The following is a 23,301-nucleotide window of genomic DNA, read 5'->3' as shown; positions in this document are numbered from 1 at the left end:
GATAAAGCCATCAGACCATGATGAAATAGTTCCAACTTCTAATAGCTCCTTTTATATGTGAACAGGCCAATTAGTTGTGAGATGGCTCTTTTAATGTAAAAATCATGGTGGAGTGATGCTTCTGCTGTTGACAGAAGCAGAGAAAATGACTTCAAAAGGTTAGGGTGGCAGCAGTATCTGGATGATGACTTAAGACCTGATTCTTTAGCTCTATGGGAGGAACAAGATCCTAAAGTCAACAGTCTTCAACTCCTTGGTCTTAGAGGAATCACTTATTGCATCCATCACCAGGACCTTGAGAATATACAATCTATTATGGACAATGTTTTTGTCCTGCCTCCTCCCCCCTCCCCAAATTCATATGTTGAAGCCCTAACCCTCAATGCGATGGTATTTGGACATGGGGCATTTGGGAGGTAATTACGGTTAGATTAGGTCACGAAGGTGGGGCCCTCATTATGGCATCAGTAGCCTTATAAGAAAAAAGAAGATAGAGATGTCTCTTTCTCCATCATGTGAGGACACAGGGAGAAGGCAATCATCTGCAAGGCAGGGAGAAGCCCTCATCAGAACCTGATCATGTTGGCACTCTGATCTCAGACTTCCAGCTTCCATAATTGAGGAAATAAATTTTTGTTGTTTAAGCCACCCAGTCTATAGTATTTTGTTAAGGCAGCCCTAGCTAACTAAGACAGAATTCGGTACTAAGAAGAGGGGTGCTGCTGTAACAAATATTTTAAAAAATGGAGCAACTTTGGTACTGGTTATTCAGTAGAGATTAGAAGAGTTTCGAGGTATATTCTAGAAATACAGATGTTAAGAGCAATTCTGGGTCTCAGACAGAAAAGAGGAACATGTTATTGGAAACTGGAGGAAAGGTGATCCTTATCATAAAGTGGCAAAGATCTTGTTTGCACTGTGTTCTAGTGTGTTGTGGAAGGTAGAATTGTGAGTGATAAAATTATATATTTAACTGAGGAGATTTCTAAGCAAAATGTTGAAGGAGTAGCTTGGTTCCTACTGATTGCTTATAGTAAAATGTGAAAGGAGAAAGATGAATTGAAGAACAAATTGTTAAGCTAAAAGAAAGCAGAAATTAAAGATTTGCAAAAATATTTTACCTATCCATATTACAAAAAATGAGAAAGCTTGTTGTGAAGAAATAAGGGTGTGAATGAATAACCAATTGATACAGAGACTGTGGGTGTGATTCATGAACTTAATCAGCCATCTCAACAGAAGATAGAAATAAAGATGGGATTATACCAGCAGAAATACTGCCAGTTTGAATTAAAAGGGCCAGAGAAGGGGATGAAAGACTGTCAGACTTTTTAGATTTTACAGGACAGAACCATAAGGCTATTTGGCTATGAACATGTGCCATCTTTCAAGGGAAGAAGCACCCCAAGGGTGACTGAGAGATCATCAGGCTACCATTCCTACCACAGGTCAAGTGTGCACTGGACTGGGGGTAGGGCTGCTTCCACCTCACTTTCAAAGGGTGGGACCACTACCTGGCAGGGTTGCTGGGTGAAGCCCTCACAGAGAGCCTTGTGGGTAGGGGCACTTGTAGAGAGCCACTTAAGTGAGTCCCTCTCCTCTGCTCCCAGTCATCGGAGTGATGCTGACACCCCAGTAGACCTGGAGAGCTTTGAACCAAAGAAGGTTATTCTCCAGCCTTAAGATGTAATGGAATTTGCCTTGCTATGTTTTGGGCTTGCTTGGGACATGGTACTCTTTTCCTCTTTCCTATTTCTCTATTTTGGAATGGAATTGACTATGCCACCATTATATTTCGGAAACATATAACTTGTCTGGTTTTACAGGTTCATGGCTGGAGAGGAATTTTGCTTCAAGATGAATCATAACTTGAGTCTCACTCATACCCAATTTAGGGTATTTAGATAGACTTTGGACTTTAGACTTTAGAGTTGATGCTGAAATGAGTTGAGACTTTTGGGGCTGTTTTGGACATATTTTGATGTGAGAAGGACATGAATTTTGGGGGGTCAAAGGTGAAAAGTTATGTACTGAATGTTTGTGTTCCACCCAAATTCATATTTTGAAGCCCTAACTCTCAATATCATGATATTTGGAGATGAGGCCTTTGGCACGTAATTAGGATTAGATCAGGTCATGCAGGTAGAACCCTCCTGGTAGGATTATTGACTGGCCTTATAAGAAGAGGAAGAACCCTCTCTCTCTCTCCCTCTATCAGTCATGTGAGGACGCAGCATCTGGCTATAGTCTGGAAGCCAGGAAGATAGTCCTCAGCAGAAACTGACCACACTGGCACCCTGATCTTAGACTTCCAGCCTGCATATATGTGAGAAGACAAATGTTTTTAAGCCACCCAATCTATAGTATTTTGTTATGGTAGGTATTTTCTTAAGTAGATATTTACATTATGCAATAGCTCCCAAAAATTGTATAGAATATGAGTTTTATCATTTTTTAAATCTTTTTTTTAAAAAGAATTTCTTAGTGTAAGAAATGTTTCCTTTGAAAGGAAACTACTCTAATTAGCCACTGAACTGAGAACCCAGAAGCCAAATGACGAATAGGAATCCAACAAGGTAGGGCATGAATTGTGTTGTATTAATAATTCACAATCACCTTGGTGAAGTGTGTCTGAATTAGAGTTCTACACTGTGACTGCAAAATGACTTTTTAAAAACAAACACATATATTTACATAAGATATTTAGTGAGATGTATTGATTTCTCTTCTTGGGGAGTTTATAATATCCACATTATTCATTTATCTGTGTAATTTATTGTGAATTAAATGTGACATGGTTGGTCCCATATGTAGGACAGTGAATTAATCTGTGCACAAATCTCAAGGAGTGTTATCAGCATCACATGGCATAGATGTTTTCAGCTCTCAACCAAACTTCTTGGTTCTCAGTAAATAATTCATTCTTTCATTCTAAAATAGAACTTGCTGGAAAAATATCCGGAAGAAAATGCAATTCTATCATACCCGGCCTCTCAACAGCTCATATGCAGTCACTCCCAGGGACCACCAGTCAACAGCAAAGGAATATCCTGCTTCTCTTCTGGAGTTGAACATTTCAGGTGCTGAAAAACATGGAAAAGTTAGGCCAGTTTTACTCTCTGACACATTAACACATCTATTTTGCTCCAGAGGAGAATTACCAGGGTAAAGGGTATAAACACTTTTCTGGATGTTTATCATCCATTGTTAGATTGCTTACGGCAGGCAAATATTTCTAATTTTCTAATCTCTCTTAGTAGCCTCATTCTTCAATCAACACACAGGCATGCACAGGCATGCACAGGCCTCAATGGGCAAACTCTTCTCTTATTTAGATAATGCACCTATTAAAGATTGGGTCCTACCGGGCCTCAAATGTGGCAGACCCTGAAATCCAGAAAGCTGAGATGTTACTTGCTGTCTTGCTCTGGAAGGTTTGCATTAAGGGATCTACATTTGTATTACAGTTGCAAACAACACTCAGAATTCGGTGCAACATACAGCAGATAGGCTTTTCAACTTGCATCACCTGGAAGCAGCAAGGGAAGCATTTGTTTGCAGCCTCCTGTTGGGGGTGAGGGAAGGAGAAAAGAGGGAGCGGGCACTCTGGGAAAATACAAGGTTTTACAACAACTGTGGGTCATTTACACCTTGTAATCATTGTTCTTTGAATTGACTCCAGTGGAAGGCAGAGCTATAATCAATTTTAGCCCCAGAGATTACCCCTCGGTTATGCATTCTCTAAGCACTTTGACTTATCATAAACCTTCCACATATCCTTTCAAGAAAAAATCTAACTCCTGAGGGGTTGGATAGGGAGAATGAAATATAAAACAAGGGCAGGTATCTTGTCTCCTTGTTCAGCACTACATTCCTAGTATCTAGTACAGAACCTGGCATTCAGTCACTGGACAGAAACTTGTTGAATGAATGAACAAATAAATCAATTACTCAAGTAATAGCTGTGATCATTAATTCTGGAGCTGTTCTGTCTGGGTTCAAGTTCTGCCTTCACCACTTGTTGTGACCTTGAGTGAGTCAGTGGCCGAGCCTTAGAATCCCCATCAGCAAAATCAGAATAATAAGAAGGCCATCTTTATAGAGTTAGACATTAAATGAGATGATACATGTCAAAATCTCAGCACAGTGTCTGGCACTTACAAAGTTCTGAAAAATACCAGTACTCTTCTAGAGAGGAAAACATCCACAGTAATGGAGAAATTTGCCTACTTGAAAGGTATACATGGGTTGATCCCAAGCCTCTTGCAGAGAGGTGCTGGATCTGGGCAAAGGAAACTGCTATGACATGTACCTACACACAAAGGCTTGCACTGCTCAGTGCACTAAAGTTCCTTCTAAGTAAAATCCTGTTGACCACATCCAATTAGAGAGGTAGAATGTTGACATCTAATGCCCAGGACTGACCCTGACTATAAGAGTTTGATGTAGCAGCATGAAGCAGGCCTCACTCCCTAGCGGATTCTCCTTTCACACATCACTGAATTCTTTCTGCAAGTCATAGCTCCCAATGCAACTTGGGAGATAATGACCTTGACCCCACAACACTCCCACAGACAGGATGAAATGGACTATATTTTTGCTTTCCTTTCTCAGTATCTCACAGCAAGTCATCTCAGACAGACCCCAGGGGACAGGTGACAGACTGACACTTAGAGAAGCTGCAGAGAACTTTATGGGATAATCAGACCCATTGTGCTAAGAAAATGCCTAACAGAACAAACATTACTTTATAAAAGTTGTATATAAAAGTTGTCACATTGGATCATCTTAGGAGTTTATGTGAGTAATATTTCTTTCTTTTTTCCAGCTTTATTTAATGAGTATTCTTTTCTTCCTGTTTTCCTTGCTCTATTGTCAGGCATGAAGACATTTGGATGTGCATTCATTTATTCAACAAATATTCACGATGTGCTAGGTACTGAGGAATTTTGGTAGAGCATTAAAAAAAAAAAAAAGGTCATGACCACATACAAAAGCATAACAGATGGGTAATTCTTTGAGCCCTCAACTAGGTGAAAATCACAGCAGGAAGATACTGAGGGGCTTTCACCAGCCCTTCAAGAAAATCCCCTGTTCCTGAGAGGGTGCAACTAGAGTTGGAGACAGACTCAGTTTCCTTCAAAAAAGCCACTGAGCATTTTGTTCGGTATTTTTTTTTAAGTATTTCTATACATACATTCAAAAAACTAAATAAAACATAAAAGAAGAATTTAACAAATAGCTATAAGGAAATGCCTATGTAAACCATCATACAGGTCAAGAAATACAAGCTGGCTCCCACAACTATGTCCTGCCCTCTTCACAGCCCCAGAATTCACCATCCTGACATATATGTTAATAATTTTCTTGCTTTTTTTTTTTTTAACACAAATTTACTCTCTCTATATGCATTTCTAAACAATAGTTTTGCATATTTATGTATAGCTCCCAGGAGCTGTGGATGAACTGGCTGAGGTACGGCCCAGCTGTCCACCTGTTTATCTAACTTATTTCAGTGCTTTATAATAAAGGAAGCATTAACAAAGCAAAAAAAAACCAAAACAAAAAAACAACAAAAAACCCTATTCCTTGCATTCTATTAAGTCCTATCACATTAAATCATAGTCCTTGCATTCTTTAGCACCTTGCTTTTCTTACTCAATGCTATATATCTGAATTGCTGCACGTAGTTACAGTTTGTGTCCTAATGCTATATTAATCTGTAATTTATCTCTGATAAATTATACTGTAATTTATCTCTCTGTCCTATTGTTGACAGCCATTTGGGTTATTTTCAGTTTAGGAGTGCTGTGAACAATACTCTCATGAGCATTCCCATACATGTAAGACTCCTTCAAGTGCACATGTCTTTAGAGTGTATTACTGGGAGAGGAACTGCTGGTGAAGGGAATGTGCATCTTCACATATATGAGTACTAGATAATGCCAAGCTATTTACCAAAGTGGTTGTGCTGATTCACACTTTGATCAACAGTGTATCAGCGTTCCTGTTGCTCATCATCCTTATCCACACTCAATATTAACTGACCCTTTGATTTTTGCAATTCTGGCGCATATGTAATAGTATTTCACTGTGGTTTAAATTGGTATCCCTCTGATTCCTAATAAGCTTGCCCACATTTTAATATGTTTATTAGATATTTGGATTTCCATCATTTGCTGTTCAGATTTTTTAAAACCTGGACTTTAGATTCTGGTCAGGACAGAGAGAAGGGGTCCCCAAACTAATCTATACATTTAATGTAATAAAAATAATTCATGGAATTTTACAAAAATGATTCCAAATTTCACCTACAAAAATGTGTGTATAATAAAGATTTTTGGGAAAGAATAAAGAGAAACTTGTATCCCATGTATTAACCTACATTACAAAGCTACAATAATTAAGATTTGAAAATCACAGAATGTAGATGTTAGTACATAAGCATACTTAGTTTATGAATAATATATTTTAAATCAGCATGAAAAGGCCCTTATTAAATACACAGTCTCAAAACAATTACTTAACAATAAGACCAAAATAAAGTCAGATCCTTATCACATGTGTTCACTCAAAATAATATACAGCTGGGTTAAATGAACAAGTAAAACAAAACAATAATAAAATATTAGGTAAACATATCTAAAATCTGGAGGTAAGACGGTTTTGCTAAGAATAGCATCAAAGGTAGAATCCATAAAGTAAAAAGACAAGTGATTTTTGATTATCTTTTTCAAGTTCTTTATGTCAAAAAATGCCATAAGACAACAGCAAACTAAAAAACAGGAAATCATATTTGTAACAATAACTTACAACAAACATGATACACTAGGATTTGATATTCCTAATATATAAAAGCAAGACTTCTTCGTATAATCAATGAGAAATATTGAATAGGAAAGAAGTATTAACACCCTGATAGAAAATGGGCAAGGAATATGAACAGGCAATTTACAAAAGATGTCAAAGAATGCAATTTTAATATCACAATGTGGTATCATTATTACTTATCGTTTGGGGAAGATTAAAGATTCCGATAGTGCAGCACTGGTGAGGATGCAGGGAAGTGAATATGTTCAGACACTTCCAGAACAAGTAGAAATTGGTACAAACTTTCAGGAGGGAAATGCATTAACATATATACCCTTTAACCAGAAAATTTTTTCCCATTAATTACTTAATTATTTGGCAAATAAAAATTGTATATTCTTATTGTGCACAACATGATTTCTTGAAATATGTACATTGTGAAATGGCTAAATCGAGCTTATTAACATATGCACCACTTCATACACTTTCATTTTTTGTGGTGAGAACACTTAAAATTTGCTCTCAGCAATTTTCAAGAATAGAATACATTGTTATTTTTGAATAAAAATTTATCAAAAGGGAATAATTAAGTTGCAGGGCATAATTCTGCTAACAGGATTTTTACTACACATTAATATTTCAAAATAAGAAACAACCTAACGTTCAACAGTAAAGGATCAGTTAAATAAATTTCGATGCCACTCTCTAATTCTATAGCACATGACCATTAAACATGATAGTTATATTTACTGGCGTGGAAAAATAAGCAGCATCAGATTGCAAGACCCAGGCTCTGGAGTAGAGAGAAGCGGGTTTCAATTCTTGCAGAGACATGTTTATTCACTTGAATGAAGGGGTGGCGAGCAGAGTGTCAAGAATGAGGTGTCTGGCAACAGATCCCTTAACACTGTGTCCTAGCTCCACCTCGGACAAGTTTCTTAACCTCCCAGTCTGCTCGTCTCTAAGGTAGGAATAACAGTAGGACTTGCCTCATGGAATTATTTTCAGTTTAAATGATGTAATATACATACTTAGAACAGTGTTAACACATAGGAAGAGCTCAGTTATTATACCATCAGCATCAACATCACTGTCATCATCATCACCACCTTTATCATCAATGTCTCAAGCTCAAGATGTTGCTAGACTTCGGTTCAAGTTGGTGCTCTGCCAGTCACGTGCTATGTGATTATGATCATGTTAATTTTTCTCTCTCTGGGACTTTTTCTTTCTTAATTTATGAAATAAAAATTATAGTAAAACCTATTCCATAGGGTTGTTTTGAGAGTTAGATAATAAACATTAAAAATTTTGCAAAGTGCCTGGGATATAATAAACACTCTCTATATGATGCCTCTCATTATTATTATTGTTATTATTACATTATGAAGAGAAAACTTAGATTACAGAAATTTAGTGTGATCCAATTTTAAAGAAAATGTGTATGTGTTTGTGCTTTAAAAAAAGGTCTGGAAGAAAACTATAAATATCTATTGGTAGGGGTATTAATTTACTTTCCTTTGCTTATCATCATTTTATACTTTTTCCTAGTGAACCTGTATTTATGACATTTGGAGGAGACTGTTTACTTGGTTAACTCTAAGTGATCTGGATTATATTCACACAGACCTAGGAGTAGGGAGGAGAAATGATTGGAGTGATCAGCGGGAACATGGTGGTAGGAGATAATGAAATTTAAAAAACAAAACTTCCTTGCTGGGTGGAAAGTGGTAAAGAACTGGCAGATTGATTATTTTCCCATTTCCAGAGCCATGGAATTTCTTTATGATATGCTTAGCATCTCATATTAGTAGATGTATATTCCTCTAATTCAGTATTTCAGCTTAATTTTCTTTCTTTCTTTTTAGGATATTTTTTCTTTCTAGTTAATTGCTAATTAGTAAGCCACAGCAGTACTATAAGATGGGTACTACTTAATGCCCATTAGGTAGATTTGACCAAATTATTGGGAACATAAGTTTTTTAAAAAGAGAAAACAGGCTTCTACCCACAATACCTCTTGTAAAGATTCCTACCGAAAAATCAAAGGCGGGCCGAGCCCGTGGCGCCCTTGGGAGAGTGCGGCGCTGGGAGCGCGGCAACGCTCCCGCCGCGGGTTCGGATCCTATATAGGAATGGCCGGTGCACTCACTGGCTGAGTGCCGGTCACGAAAGGGACAAAGAAAAAAAAAAAAGAAAAGAAAAGGCAAGGGCAGTTTCTGAAGAAAGATATGACTATGATAATTAGATGATCAATTTGGAGTAAGACAAGAAACATTTCCAACATGCTGGGCTGTCTAAATTGGCTTAGAACCATTTAAGAATCACAAATAAAAATATTAGTATATTTTTAAAAATTTCTCTCTTTCAAAGAGAAGCTTGATTTCTGAAGCCAGAAAGAGCTTGGTTTAAATCTAGGTTTTTCAATTATTAGCCATGTGATCTTGGACAAATTTCTTAGCTTCTAATTTTCTTCATTATAAAATGGTGATAAGTATAGTCTGCCTCATAGGGCTGTTAAGAAAAATAAATTAATAAATGAAGGTAAAACATCTAATTCATTGTCTGGTCCATAGAAAGATTTCAGTAAATATTAGTCATTGTTAATTACATGAGTGAAAGCGGGAGGTACATAGAATCTTGTGTAGATTTCAATTTCCTACCTCTATCTTGTGAAAAGGCTAGAAATGCCAACTTTGAAAAAAATTGAATTATACAGATATTGTACTTAAAACCATCAGAGAGAGGAAAGAAAGGTGGCTTCCCTTTACTTCTCTCTCCATGGAAACCAGCCCTAGAAAACCTAGATGCACATTTTCTGATTTGGCTCTAAGAAAATAGCCCTTAATAGGGAAACCCAGGAAACCTGGGGAATAAACTCATCAGAGCAGCAGGCTTAGATGTTCCTTTTTATCATTTGAGTACTATGGGTTTTAGGCAGAAAATAGGCTGAATTATATATGGCCATTATTTTAGAAGTGACAAAAGAGATTTTTTCCCCCCACTGGTAATTGGAAGCCATGAAATTTGCAGTTGTTCAAGTATCACATAAAATAAGACTAATTTTTTTCCCCATAGAATATTTCTTTCTGTTGCAAAGTGAGGTGGCTCTGCACATAGGGGGCTCTCTTTTCCTCTCTCTCTTTAGTTGCACTAGGGAAGAAAATGAAATGTTAAAAAAAAAAAATGTGGCATTGCTCTTGCCCTTGATTGATTTCAAGTTCAAATATTTTGCCTGTGAATTACTCTGACCATATCTAGGCAATGCAATTCATTCTACCCCTGACTTAATCCCACTGGTTTAAACAGTGACATCACCTGCTTTAAGCATCTTAACTAATTAGGGTAGTAGCATGAGTAGTTTTCATTCTTCTATCATCTGCCAGCAACAGTGCAGCGTCTAAGCTCCTGTTTTTGCTGGATAGGAGGCTCTCCGAATGACAGCTCAGTCTGTTGCCTAAAACATTTTAATCTATTTTGCTTATGACAACATTTACTGTAGTTACTTTAAAATTCAGTCCTGTAAAATTTTAAACTAATTTCATATTTGATTCAAAGCTTCTCCACTAACCCTACTAGGCTAGATTCAGCCACCTCAGTGTGGAGATGGAAGACCAATCTAGCTGTCACTCACCTCTGTCTCCCTTTTCCTAGAAAGTACTATTTGTTTTAGGACATGAAAGAGGGATATTGAAGGCAGAGCAATCATAACAAGAATACACCACCCCCACTTCTAACAGCTGACATAGCTCATGGTCTGTGGCAGAGGTTGTCAATCCCGGCTGCATGGCAGAATTACCCAAAGATCTTTGAAACCACCAATGCCTGGGCTCCACCCTCAGAGATTCTGATATAGTTCGGCTCTGTTGGGACTGGTAGTGTCTCCAGGAAGCCATGCTGACAGGAATCTCCCTCCCTTCCAGGCTGTACCCCTCGGCACTGGAGGGGCCCTTGGGAAGCGGGACCATATACTCTAGCTAACCCAACCCCACTCCCTGTTCCCCAAACACACACTCACTGCGTACCTCTATCTCCTACTACTGTGATCCCCCAGCAAGACCTGCCTCCAAATCATTAACCCTCCATGGCCACGCTGGCTCTGTTAGCTCAGGTACCAGGAGGCAAGTCCAGTGACTAAACAGACACATAACCAAGAATGGAACGCCAGGCATCTCTTCTTGCAGTCACCTCAAAAATTTGCAGATAATTCTTTTGAGATATGGATCACTTGCATTAGGAGCAGAGGGAAAAGAGAGGAAGAATTCCCTCTTCCTTAATACTCCATGCTCCCTAAAGGCAACAGCTCTCCCTTTGTATTTTTGGGGGTGAACAAGAGGTAGGGCTAGTTCTGCTAAAATGGGGTCTATACAGAGATGGCTGCCTCCAACAATTGAACTGAGAATTCGTAGTTAATTTGTTACCACAATTAAATGTAAGGCCCAGTTGACAATTTTGCACCTAACCTTATTCTTTTGGTCACCCCTAAGTAAATTCTGAATCATCAGGGCCAAACCCAGTTTCTCATCTCATTATAAGTGAGATTACAAGTCATTTAACCTTTCTGAAGCAGAATTTCCTCATCTTTAAAAAGAGAAACATCAAATGTCCTCACTCATAAGTGGAAGCTGAAAAATAAACATGTAAATAAAAGAAAGATACAACAATCACTAATACATTGAACTTTCAAGAGGAGAACTGAGGTTAATAGAAGTGGGAGAGGTGGGAACGGAGGAATTGGTAAAGGGCTACGAATACGATGACAATGTATATTGTAAAATATAATAATTATTTTGATTTGAGCATCACATATTGCACGAAAGGATTGATATTTGATTCTGTACCCCACAGATATGTACAATCAACTATGTTACCATAAAAATAAATAAAAATTAAAAAATAAAAAAAACTCATGGGATTGTGTTGGCAATGAAACCAAAACTAAAATTATAACCAGGAAAGCATTTTGTAAATTTATAGCCCTATTCATATAATGTAATATTGTGTAAATAGTGCTTACAATAATGCTTATGTCACTTATCACCATCCTACTTATTACTGTTTCTTACTTCTTCCTTCTATTTTCTATCTCCTTCCACTAGAATGTAAGCTCCATAAGCAGGAGACCTTGTCTGTGCTGCTCACTACTGGGTCACCAGTACCTGAAACAGTGCCAAGCACACACAGACAACTGGTAGATATTTATGGAATTAATTAATATTTTTTGTTAGAAATTGGGTAGAAACTGTCTTAATTAACTCATGAAATAGTGTTTTCAAAATGTGATCAATGGCCCTCCTGAGTGAAGATCATTTGGGGTGCTTGCTACTGGAGAACTCTGAGGCTCACCTAAGACCCATAAAATCAGAGGCTCCCCAGGTAAGGCCAGAGGGGAACTTGTCAGTTCTCGCTGCAAGACACTACACATGATTTGACCTGTCATACATATTATCTGCAGGAATGAGAAACAAAAGCTTTGCTCTTAGTAACTACAGCTGCTCATGAAGCCCATACCCATGTAGGGCTTGGTGCCAGCCATGGTGGTGATCTGTGTCTCCTTGGACAGCACTGCGGCAATGTTGAAATCTGTGATGTGCACATGCCCTGTGGAGAGAGAAGGACCACAGAGAACATTAAGTTCCATTCAATCCAGTGACACAACTGTGCTTCTAATTGACAGTACCTGGAACCTTAGTCTGTTAGTTCTTATATGCTAGCTGCAACTGGGTAAAAGCAATAAAAGCTCAAATATTCCATCTTCATGGCCAATATGTTCTTAAACCAGCAACCCTCCAGCAGCCAGAACATCATATGCAATAATTAGTCTGTGATTATAAACTTATAGTTTGACCTCCGAAAGTTTTAAACTTAGAGGTTAAGAGTTTATGCTCTGGTAATTCTACTTAGGCAGTTTTTGTCTGTTGGCAACATTTTAAGTTGATTTAACCTGTGAGTATCATGAGGGAGATAGCCAAGAGCTATTCAAATTATCAAATTTCTAAGCATCTCTTATGGATTTTTTTTAAAGAAGTTAACATTGTTACTACAAAGCTGGTACAAGTATGGAGACATATATTTATTTCTTTGACAAGAAAAGTCCTTTTTCTCCTTGTTTTTTCTGAAATATCATTACGGTTTTTTGTTTTGTTTTGTTTGTTTTGGTATGATAGTTCAGGTTGTCCCCACCGATCCCCAACAAAAATAACTGTTGTCAAAGGAAAGCAGCGGGGGAGATCAACTCTTATTTTTAAAAGGAATGTGTAAAGAGCACTAGACTGGAAGCCAGGAGATCTGGGGTCTGCCCTGAAATCCTGCCCCTCACACATAGTAGACTTTAAGTCCCTTTTCTAGTTTGAGCCTAAATTTCCCTTTATAAAAAAGAATAGGTGGACTAGATGATCTCTAGAGACTTTTCGGCTCTAACACGCATGGCAATATAGGGTGGCTCTAACACTTAAGTTTGGCAGGGAACACAACACTACAAAGTACTCTAGAGTCCTTGCATTTACAGCTAGAAGGAAGAAAAGGGCAGTTCCAGAAGCTCAGGCAGACAAGCCTGTTATGTTAGCTGGACAGTCATCTGCTCTCTGAGGTTCCTGAAGTGTTGGCATTTCCTTTTACATGCGTCTACAGTTGTGATGCGATATGAGTGTAATTGGAGGGAATGTCATCTGATTCTTCTCCCAGGGCCCACAGTCCATATTGAACGTCACTGTCTGTTCCCTAATAGCATCCAGCCTGCTGATAAAGATAAATCTCAGTGCCTTCACCATCAGGGTTTTATTTTGTGCAGAAATGTTTTGCTTTTGTTTATGTGATGTTACTTTAATAAAGTAAAAATAGCACTCATCTAGTTACAAGTTAAGATATTCTTGCCTGAATGGCACCAATGGATCATTTCCATAATTCACTCGATCATAGTATAGGTTGTCTATTTTTCTTTCTCTCTTTCTCCCAATGGGTCATGCTGAAAGCATTGGACCAGAGGTTCACAAGATTTGATATAAATTAAGTGAGCCTGCAGACTCTGTGGTTAAGAGCCTATTTTCTGGAGTCTGACTGCCTGGCATCAAGTCCAGGTTCTGCCATTAACTAGCTATGAAAAAGTAACTTATCCTCTCTGTAACCTTGGAATGATATACTAGTCTTCTTATGAAGTTACTGGGAAGGTTAAATGAAATAATGACTATGGGAGACAGCACAGCATTTGGCAGAAAGTAAGTGTTCAGCTGTTGACATCTGTCATGTTCAGAAACTTCAGTGTAGTTTTGCAAAATACACATGCCTGGGCTTCAGTCTCCCGAGACTCCAATTCAATAGGACTGGTAGGGGAGCCAGGCATCTGTATTAAAAACAACAAACTCCACAAGTGATTCAGGTGAGCAGCCAGGCATGTAATCCTCTACTTAAGCCTGAATAGATTTTATAAACTGACTCAGACCTAAGATTATCCACACTTATGTAGAAGTAGAAGAAGTAGAAGGTTTTAGAGCCACTTGATTCCTAAAGTGTGGTCTCCAGCCCAGTAACATCAGTATGATCTGGGAACTTGTTAGAAATGCAAATTCTTGGGCCCTGCTGTAGACTGGATGAACCCCCAACCTCATTGAAGCTTAAATCCCCACTGTAACTGTTGAGGGTGGAAAATCCTATTATGGTAATTGAAAGGTGGAGCCTTAAAGAGATGATTAGATTATAGAACCATGCCTCAGTGAATGGACTTAAAATGGTGGTCATGGGCTTGGTTCTGAGGGCTTTAAAAGAAGAGCACATGAGAGGTTAGTCTCTCTCTGCTCTGCCATTTTCTGCCATGTGAGACCCCTTCAGTACTGTCACCACCAAGACCCTCACCAGCTGTGTTCCTTAGACTTTGGACTTGCCAGCCTCTGAAACTGTAAGCAGTAAATTTCATTTACTTATAAATTACCTATTTCCAGGCATTTTGTTATAAGCAATAGAAACAGACTGATATAGGCCTCATCCCAAACTTTCTGAATCAGAAGCTCTGGGAGAGTTTAAATGAGCCCTCCAGGTGATTTTGATATTCAATAAAATTTGAGATCACTGTTTTCAAAGAAGGCCTGGCTTTGTAGAAGGTCCTATAAGTACTCATTACATATCTGTTGAATTCAGCTGAAAGAATGTTGAATGCTGAAGTATTACTTACATTTGTATGATTAATTTAATTTTCAAACTGTTGCACAAAGTTTCTCCTTTAGCCCAGTGAGGTAGTTCCTATTTTATAGACAAGTTGTTTACAGCTAAGTTCAGAGTACTCAGAGGTAGCAAATCTGAGGTTAAGATTTAGAATTTAGTCTATGGCCCTTTGGTGGGTTATAAACCTCCCAGAAACTGTGCTGTATCATAAGACCAGAGAACTCAATAACCTGAAACAACCATTTTCTGATTGGCTCAGTTTTTTCCACTGCCAGGATGACTAGTAAAGGATGGAGAGGAGTTATGAAAGGGCCAGGATCTACTGGAACTTCTAGCCTGGTGCTTTTGAGCTGAACAACGAAGGGAGAACTTCACTGGTCTCTCAGCCTCAATTCCAGGCCCAGATGCTGCTGTACTTCATTTCTGCTTACCATGGTGACCGATTTGTTGAGTTCTGTTCCGTGCTGTGAAAATGAATTTGCTAGGTCACCAAGGAGAGTTCAGTTTCCTGCTGCTTGAAGGATACAGGAATTGCCTTGAGAATGAGAGACCTCTGTGGCTTCTTCCATAAGCCCAGACCCTGAGCGAGCCTTAGCATAGATTTTCTCAGCCTCAGCGCTACTGAGATCTTGGACCTGGTAATTCTTTGCTGTGTGCATTGCAGGATGTTTAGTAGCATCTCTGGTCTCTACCCACTAGATGCCAGTTAGCACCTCCCACTCCTAGCTGGAATCCCGATAATCAAAAATATCTCCAGACATTGCCAAATGTCCCCTGCAGGGAGAGGCAGGTGAGCAAAATCACCCCCAGTTGAGAACCACTGCCCTAGTGTGAGGTCTTCGAGGTCCAAGGCTCAGAACTTCCCTAGGAGAGGATTTTGCCTTTCCTTTTTACCTGTGTTGCACGAGACAGAGGATCACATTATAAATCTTGATTCATCTTATTGAGTCACTGAATTCAGCTGTCATTGTTATCTTTATTTATCCTCTTTCTCACTATACCTGTGCTCAGTCTGAGAATCTTTCTCATCAACACAGCACTCTAGGACACCATAACCAGTCGGTTGGCACTGCCCCAACTTTTAAAACTCTCTTCTCTACTTTCAAGTATTGAGTATGTACACCACATTTTTCTGGGATGCTTGTTAAAAATGCATATCCCTAGAAATGACCTGAGATTCAATAAATCTGATTATGTGAAGATAGGGTACAGTATTCTGCACTATATATATATATATTTTAAATGATGCTGTCCACTTAATTTTTAGGCACATTTTGGGACTCTACAAGGGGGAAGCTGTTAAGGTAGAAGGCTCAGTTCTTCCTCATACCCCAAACTAAGTTTTCACCCCTACTCCTTGTGACTAGGGATGATATTAAGAAATCTAAATTACAAATGATCCCATAATTGTCATTTTCTCTGATATGCCAGGCAGAGAGTACTGTTCCTCTAAATGCAGCATTTATTTCCTAAATAATTTAAGAAAACCACAAAAATTTTAGATACTATGGAATTGATAAAATTAGATGGGGCACTTAAATTGGTAGGATATGAAAATACATATCAGGACAATTGGTTTATGAGTCATCCAAGACCTAATGCCATCTTGGCTCTGAACTAGTGAATGATACATTTGGGGAAAACAGTATCAGGTACACTCTACCAAGTGCGCCACGGGCTCGGCCCTCAGGTACACTCTAAATTAAAAACATTTTTTAAGTCAAATTTCAACATACAAGGAATGTTCATTCAGGTTGTGGATTCTCCATTTTACAATCAGTTCCTTTAAATGTCAATCTCTTCTGATGAATGTAAACAATATGAATCAGTACGAATAAGAGAAAGTTTCTGCCTGTTACTGAATGGTGCTGAATTTAAATCTAAGCATCGTGGAGGGATACGCTGCTCACTTGGAGGGATGGCCCTTCAGGGGTGAAATATTATAAATGTGGATAGAGAGGACAAATGAGGTCATCAAAAAAGATCTCCACATGGAAAATCACACCAACAGATACTCCAAAAGGCAGGCACTGATTTGTGGTTCAGCTGATTTTCACAAGACCAACTCAACATAATGGGCTGGGGGGAGGTGGGTATTAGGAATTCATTCATTTAAAAGTGGTTAATTACGGTCCCCGAGCAATGTCTGAGAGTCCAAGTTCCTCAGAATCTGTAAACAAAAAGTAAATAACTTCAGACAATGTTCAGAGAATGGCTCTCAATCTTTTTTTCTTTCTTTGCTTCTATCCCATTCATATGCAATCCTTCCCAAAGCAATTTTTCCCTTATTAACTGTAGGGATTCTCAAATTGTGTTCAGGATGGGAATATAAAACAGAAAAGCTTCCTCTTAATTCACTGACCAAACCAAATAACTTGAGAATTAAAGGGCTCATTGTAAGTAATACTCCAGATAACAGGTGTAGACTGGGATAACTGTTCACACTCCCTGAGCCACAGAGCCCCAGCCCCACCAGGAATAAAATACCAGGGATGGTAGCCTTAGCCCCTTACACACATGGAGGAAAGCAGAATGGGCCATTGGGAGTGTAGTTACCTGAGGATTAGGGGTTAAGCAAAAGCATTTAAACACAAGATCTAACAAGCCGACAAGCAGAATCTTTGGCCACCACTTCCGAAATCAAAATAATTATTTGGGAAAGACAGTTAAGTATCCAGCTTTTACATGCTGCATCTGATATAGATTTGGTACATTTCAGATATGCACCAGCTTAGACAAACTACATAAAAGTCCAAGCTTCCTTCCCAAGGGGAGAAAGCCACCACTACCTCATGGGACTCATACTAATATTTAACTTCTATTAAGTGATTTCTTTGTGACAGACATTGTATCAAACGCTTTATAAGTATTAGTCTTTACAATGATCCTAAGAAGTAAATATGCTTTTAATCCCTGAAGAAACTAAGACACAAAGTTTAGGCAGCTCGTTGAAACTCTCAGACCTAGAAAGTGAATGAATTGGGTTTTGAACTAAGGGAATCTGGCTCCAGAATCCATGCATTACACAATCTTTCACAAGGGTAGTCTCTAAGTTTAATTAAACTTGAAGATTAATTGATTTCCTCACCTTTTTCCTAATCTACAATCACCAAGTTGCCAGGCAAATGAGGAGGGGGAGGAAAATGAATGAAGGAGAACAAGATGACTTCAGGGTAGAAACAAGATGAAGCCATGCCTGTGACCTGAGATTAAAACACTGTTCTCTGAATAGAAGATAAATCTTGAGAAGTTTTGGGTTGATAGAACCTATGTGTGTCCACTCAGGGCCTCTACAAATGGTGCAGCAACAGGTGTCAGCAACAGACGTCATGCACAAGGACACCTGGCTGAGGGGGCAAGCAAGGACTAAACCCAACCTGCATTCTGCTTCACCTGTCACGTGCTGTCAGAAAGCTGTGGTGGGCAGAAGGAGTGCTTTTTCCTAAGTTGTACAAAGGTAGCTTCTATAGGATTGAAGAGACCCTGTCCACAATTATGAAGCTCGATAGAGTTTATTTAAACCAGCATGAGAGAGGATTCTGCTTCCTATTTAAGGCAGGGACAGCAGGTGTTTTAATGAAAGTCACCTTCATGCTAAGTCTCACATTGCTCACATTTCTGAGATTCAGAGAATCTGTTCCCAAATGTCAGAAGCAGTAAAGGTAAGGAAAGAATGAGGCACTGGAAGAAAGTGGAAAAAATCTTTTTAGACAGTCCATAAATAAATAATGACTCTGAACTTTGAAATTACAGATCATGCACAAAAGTGTTTCTTAGCCCTCTGAGCACAGGTAGAGTCAGGCAAATTCGGTTTAAAACTCAACTAGATAAATAAATAATGAGGAATGTTGGTGGTACTTGAAGTTTCAGTCCCACTTGCAAATGCTTTTTGTAAAAACTGAATGAATAAAGAGCTTTGCAGATTTAGGACCTTCTCATCTAGCAGCTTTCTAAATACGTACAAGGATCTTACTGCCACTAACATTTATAACATTCAGGCTGTGTGCTCTACAGGTCTTTCCTGATACACCAATAAATCCAAATGTATGTGAAAATAAATATTAGAAAGAAGATACATGGTAAATCATTGTTGGCAAAAGCTTGTTCTGAAAGATACCTTTAATCAGTGTTTCTTGAATCTCAGATATTCACTTATCAACATCATGATTATTGGCATACACTGTATCACTTTCATATCTGAGTACCACATATACTTTTATCTACTTTATCCTTTTCTTTAAACTGACTGATTCGTTTTAACTAAAAATAGTTTGAAAAGAAAACTTGATATCTCCTCTGCAAATATAAAACCAATTTGCCTTCCTAAGAAGAAAAGCAAAAAAGTAGAAACAATAACACAATGTCACTAATTTCTAGGTAGATACTATTGCCCACCAAATGCTCTAAGCTTGAGGTTTTCTCTGCTTTTATGAAAAAAGGAGGTGATTACCTGTTACTAGACATTATGGCAAACTAGCACAAAAAAATTGTGATGTTTTTCTTGAAAAAAAAGTAGTGGAAGAAAATTGAGTAGAGAATAACTATTATTAGGCCAATTCAATGTTATTTAAGGGTATATTGTTGTACTATGCCGCTGCATAGTACATATAAATAATAAAGTCTCCCCAATTGTCCCTTCTACCCATAAAATGGAGTTTGTACATATAACTCAACTGAATCAAGCAAGACACCCTTTACATGTGTGACACTTATTTGCTCAGGATAATCAGCTTGTTCTATATGCATGCCAAGTAATTGATTGCAAACAAATCATTTACTTACCATGTTCATCAAGTAAAATATTGTCAGGCTTCATGTCCCTAAGGGAGTAAAAAGAAAAGAGAAAGTTGCTTATAATAAAACAAACAGAACTAAAGGGTAAAGGCAAAAAATGGTCAAGAATCCTAGCTAGGATTGAAACAATGTACTAGCCCCTCATCACCCACAATCTCATTCAGTTCTCACAGTGAATCTATGAGACAGTTACCATTAATAGTCCCAATTTCTAGATTACAAAATTGATCCTTAACTCAAGGTCACAGAGCTAGTAAATAGAAGAACTGGGCTCTCAACATGGGTCTATCATTCAAAAGTTCAGACTCAGTTTCTATAGCATATTATATCTAAGCATGTAAGTATTGGTTTATGGGATCACACAGGACATTTAAATTGCCATAAAGTAGCATTAATAGTATTAATCATTATTTCCCTGTGTAACTCCAGAGTTACACAGATGATGTGAACTTAAAAACTATAAAACGGGGAACATATGGTCTGTAATGTGGTTATACTTTAAACTTTCAGAAATTAGGAATTTTTTTTAGGATGATGTTATAATGCCTCTAGTTACTTAATAATTATTATTACTGGGATACTTAATTAAAGAATTTGGACCAATCTTCCAAGTGCTGATGTAGCATGATGACTATAGTTAACAATACTATATTATATACTGAAAATTTGCTAAGAGAGTTGATTTCAGGAGCTGTTATCAACACAAAGGGAAAAAAATAACTATGTGAGATGGATATGTTAATTTGTTTGACAGTAATAATCATTTCACTGTGCATATGTATATCAAAACATCATGTCGTACATCTTAAATATATACAATTTTTATTTTAAAAAATTGAAAAAAAATCCATAGACGTGAACAAAACCCACCCTCTTGCAACAAAGGGAGTGGTTGGATAGTAAATACTCAGAGGAACAGCTGATAGAGTTTTCAAAGTCCTCAGGAAATGAGTATTATTGTAAGCAGTACTTCTCAATGAGAGAAGTTTATAAGAGCCCTCACTTCTCCATTCCCAGATTTTTACTGTCCTTCCCAAATGTACCATTAAAGCCCTTCAGCCTAAATTCACAAAAGCCATTAGGGAAGAAATTTTGACACAGGTTTTAGAAACACATTTTCAGCCTAGTCAAGTGGCTTTTATGTTGCCAGAATAAAGTGACCTTAATCTTTGACAGACCAAGGATGTCAGTGTCCTCTTTTCTTGAAAATATTAATAAGTAATAAGTCCTTTACCTACCAAAAGTATATACCACACCCAACATACAGATGCATAGATTATCTCATGAATTTTCAGTACCTTCTCATTTAGTTCGTTAGGTTGTTAAAATTAATTCCAGATTCATAGTGTAATCATCTGTGGCAAATTTTGTTTGGTGCAGTGTACAATTTACTATAAAGATAGTATGAGGGAGTTTCAAATTACATGTTTCTGCAGCTAAACTCTCATAATATTGCAGATTCCACCCCAGGCCCTTTGATGGATCCTGTTACTTCAAGAATTATCAAGTCTAAACTCACTCATATGGCATAAAGGCCCTTTCATAATCTGGCTTCTGTGCTCCAGTCACAGAGAAATACATGGGGTGCCCCCAATGTTCCTTGTATCCTCTCATCTCCATGCCTGCTGTGCCTTTGCCTGAAACACACTCTTTACACCTCTCCACTCAGACAACGCAGATTAATCCTTAACCGCAGAGCTCAGGTGCCACTTCCTTTAGGGAACCATCCCTGATTTTCCAATTCTGGATCAAATGCCCCTCCTATGTATTCTGACTACACCGTATACTTCGTCCATCATAATATTTATCATGCATATTTATTTTTTCTCCAAGTGGAACATGAATTTCTTGATATCAGGGGTGTTTTTTGGTTAACATCATATTGCATCACATTGGCTTACAGAGCCTGGTCGTCGGTAAATGAACTGATACCCAGAGATATTCTAGTGCACTCAAGAAGGCCGATCCTAACAGTGTATACACCAGAGTGCTATGGCACACCTTCAAACACTCTCTGCAGTTTGAAACTAGAGATAAATCAGGCCTTACGCTCTCTCCGCCTCTTTCAGATCTGCATCCAGTAAGCATCAGCTAGTGTTTGCCTGGCAAGAAAGAGGCCCATGGGAGCCCTGCCCAGGAAGGAAGAGAATTGGATGTGGCATGATCAGTATAAAGATTTCTCAGCCTGAGTTTACAAGGACTTGCTGGGAGAAATAAATTGCTGATTTATTTGACATTTTGTGAGCTTTCCATTAAATCCCCGAGCACCAATTTTTTTATTTATTGAATCCATACATCATGTCCCAGAAACTACCTTGAAATTTAAAGAATAATACGGAGATAAGAGAGGTAACAAGTAGTTTAATGTGACACTTGTTACTTCAATCTTATATTCATTTATTCATCAAATATTTATCTACTTTGTTAGGTCATTGTACCAGCTGTATAGGAAGCATAAAGAAAATGCGCCATGTTCCCCTCAGGGATGGAGAGGATGAGAAAGGTTCATAAGGAACCGTGCCAAAAAGGAATAAAGTGGTAAAGGGGCGTGTTTACTATAAATTCAGAGAAAGAACATAAGAAAAATGTTGGCATTCTCCAGGGCTCAGTCTTATACACAACTACACTCCACTTAACTAATTTTATTTAGTCCTGTGATTTTAAATATCTTTATATCATGTGTGTGTGTGTGTGTGTGTGTGTGTGTGTATGTGTATGTGTACATATATCTACATACACACGCACACCAAATTACATCTCCAGCTCTAACCCTGGAATTCCAGATTAGTACATAAAACTGCCTGCCTGATGGGTCCATCTCTACATCTAACAGCCATGACAAACATATGTCCTAAACAGAACCTTTGATTTCCATCTACAACCCCACCCTACACAAATACCCAAACTCTCTTATTCCAGAATTCCTTCCCCAAGTATATGGTCCCATTGTTTTCCCACTGCAAAAGTAAAAATCTTGAGATAATTCTTGATTCTTCTTTCTCTCAACTTACAACAGCAATCCCCCAGCAACTCTTGATAGATCTACCTTTAAAATATAACTACTGAAAACACTATGATGATTCCTCAAAAAATTAAACAGAATTACCATACAAAACAGAAATTCCAGTTCTGGGTACGTGCCCCAAAGAGTTAAAATCATGGATCTGCACACCCATGTTCATAGCAGCATTATTCACAGGAGCTAAAAGGTGAAGCAACCCAAGTGTCCATCAGTGTATGAGTGGATAAACAAAACGTGGTGTATACGTTCATGAAGTATAATTCGTCATCAAAGGGGAATAAAATCCTGACACATGCTGCAACATGAATGAACCCTGAAGACATTATGTATGTGAAATAAGCCAGACACAAAAGGGCAATTCTTGTATGAGTCCAGTTATATGAGGTACTTACAATAGTCAAATTCACAGAGGCAGAAAACAGAATAGTGGTTACCAGGGGCTGGAGGGAAGGAGAAATGGTGCTTTCCTGTTAATGGGCACAGAGTTTTAGTTTGGGGGATAAAACAAAGTTCTGGGGGTG

The 23,301-nt window shown here is 38.2% G+C and overlaps 1 protein-coding gene across 1 annotated transcript in view; it reads right to left on the bottom strand.

Moving 5' to 3' along the window:
* The window catches only part of STK32A (serine/threonine kinase 32A), a 76,564-nt gene that overhangs the window by 11,480 nt on the left and 41,783 nt on the right, over positions 1 to 23,301 (bottom strand). Inside the window, exons 5-7 of the mRNA XM_063087188.1 lie at positions 19,747 to 19,784; positions 12,322 to 12,411; positions 2,986 to 3,083 (exon numbers count right to left, since the gene is read on the bottom strand). Of these exons, the coding sequence (XP_062943258.1) occupies positions 2,986 to 3,083; positions 12,322 to 12,411; positions 19,747 to 19,784 (226 nt within the window). The remainder of the gene's footprint in view (positions 1 to 2,985; positions 3,084 to 12,321; positions 12,412 to 19,746; positions 19,785 to 23,301) is intronic.

Source organism: Cynocephalus volans, chromosome 2 (genome assembly GCF_027409185.1).
Source record: "Cynocephalus volans isolate mCynVol1 chromosome 2, mCynVol1.pri, whole genome shotgun sequence".
NCBI classification, from domain to species: Eukaryota; Metazoa; Chordata; class Mammalia; order Dermoptera; family Cynocephalidae; genus Cynocephalus; species Cynocephalus volans.
The sequence above is the reverse complement of the archived record's forward strand: the minus strand, read 5'-3'. Positions and strand labels throughout refer to the sequence as shown.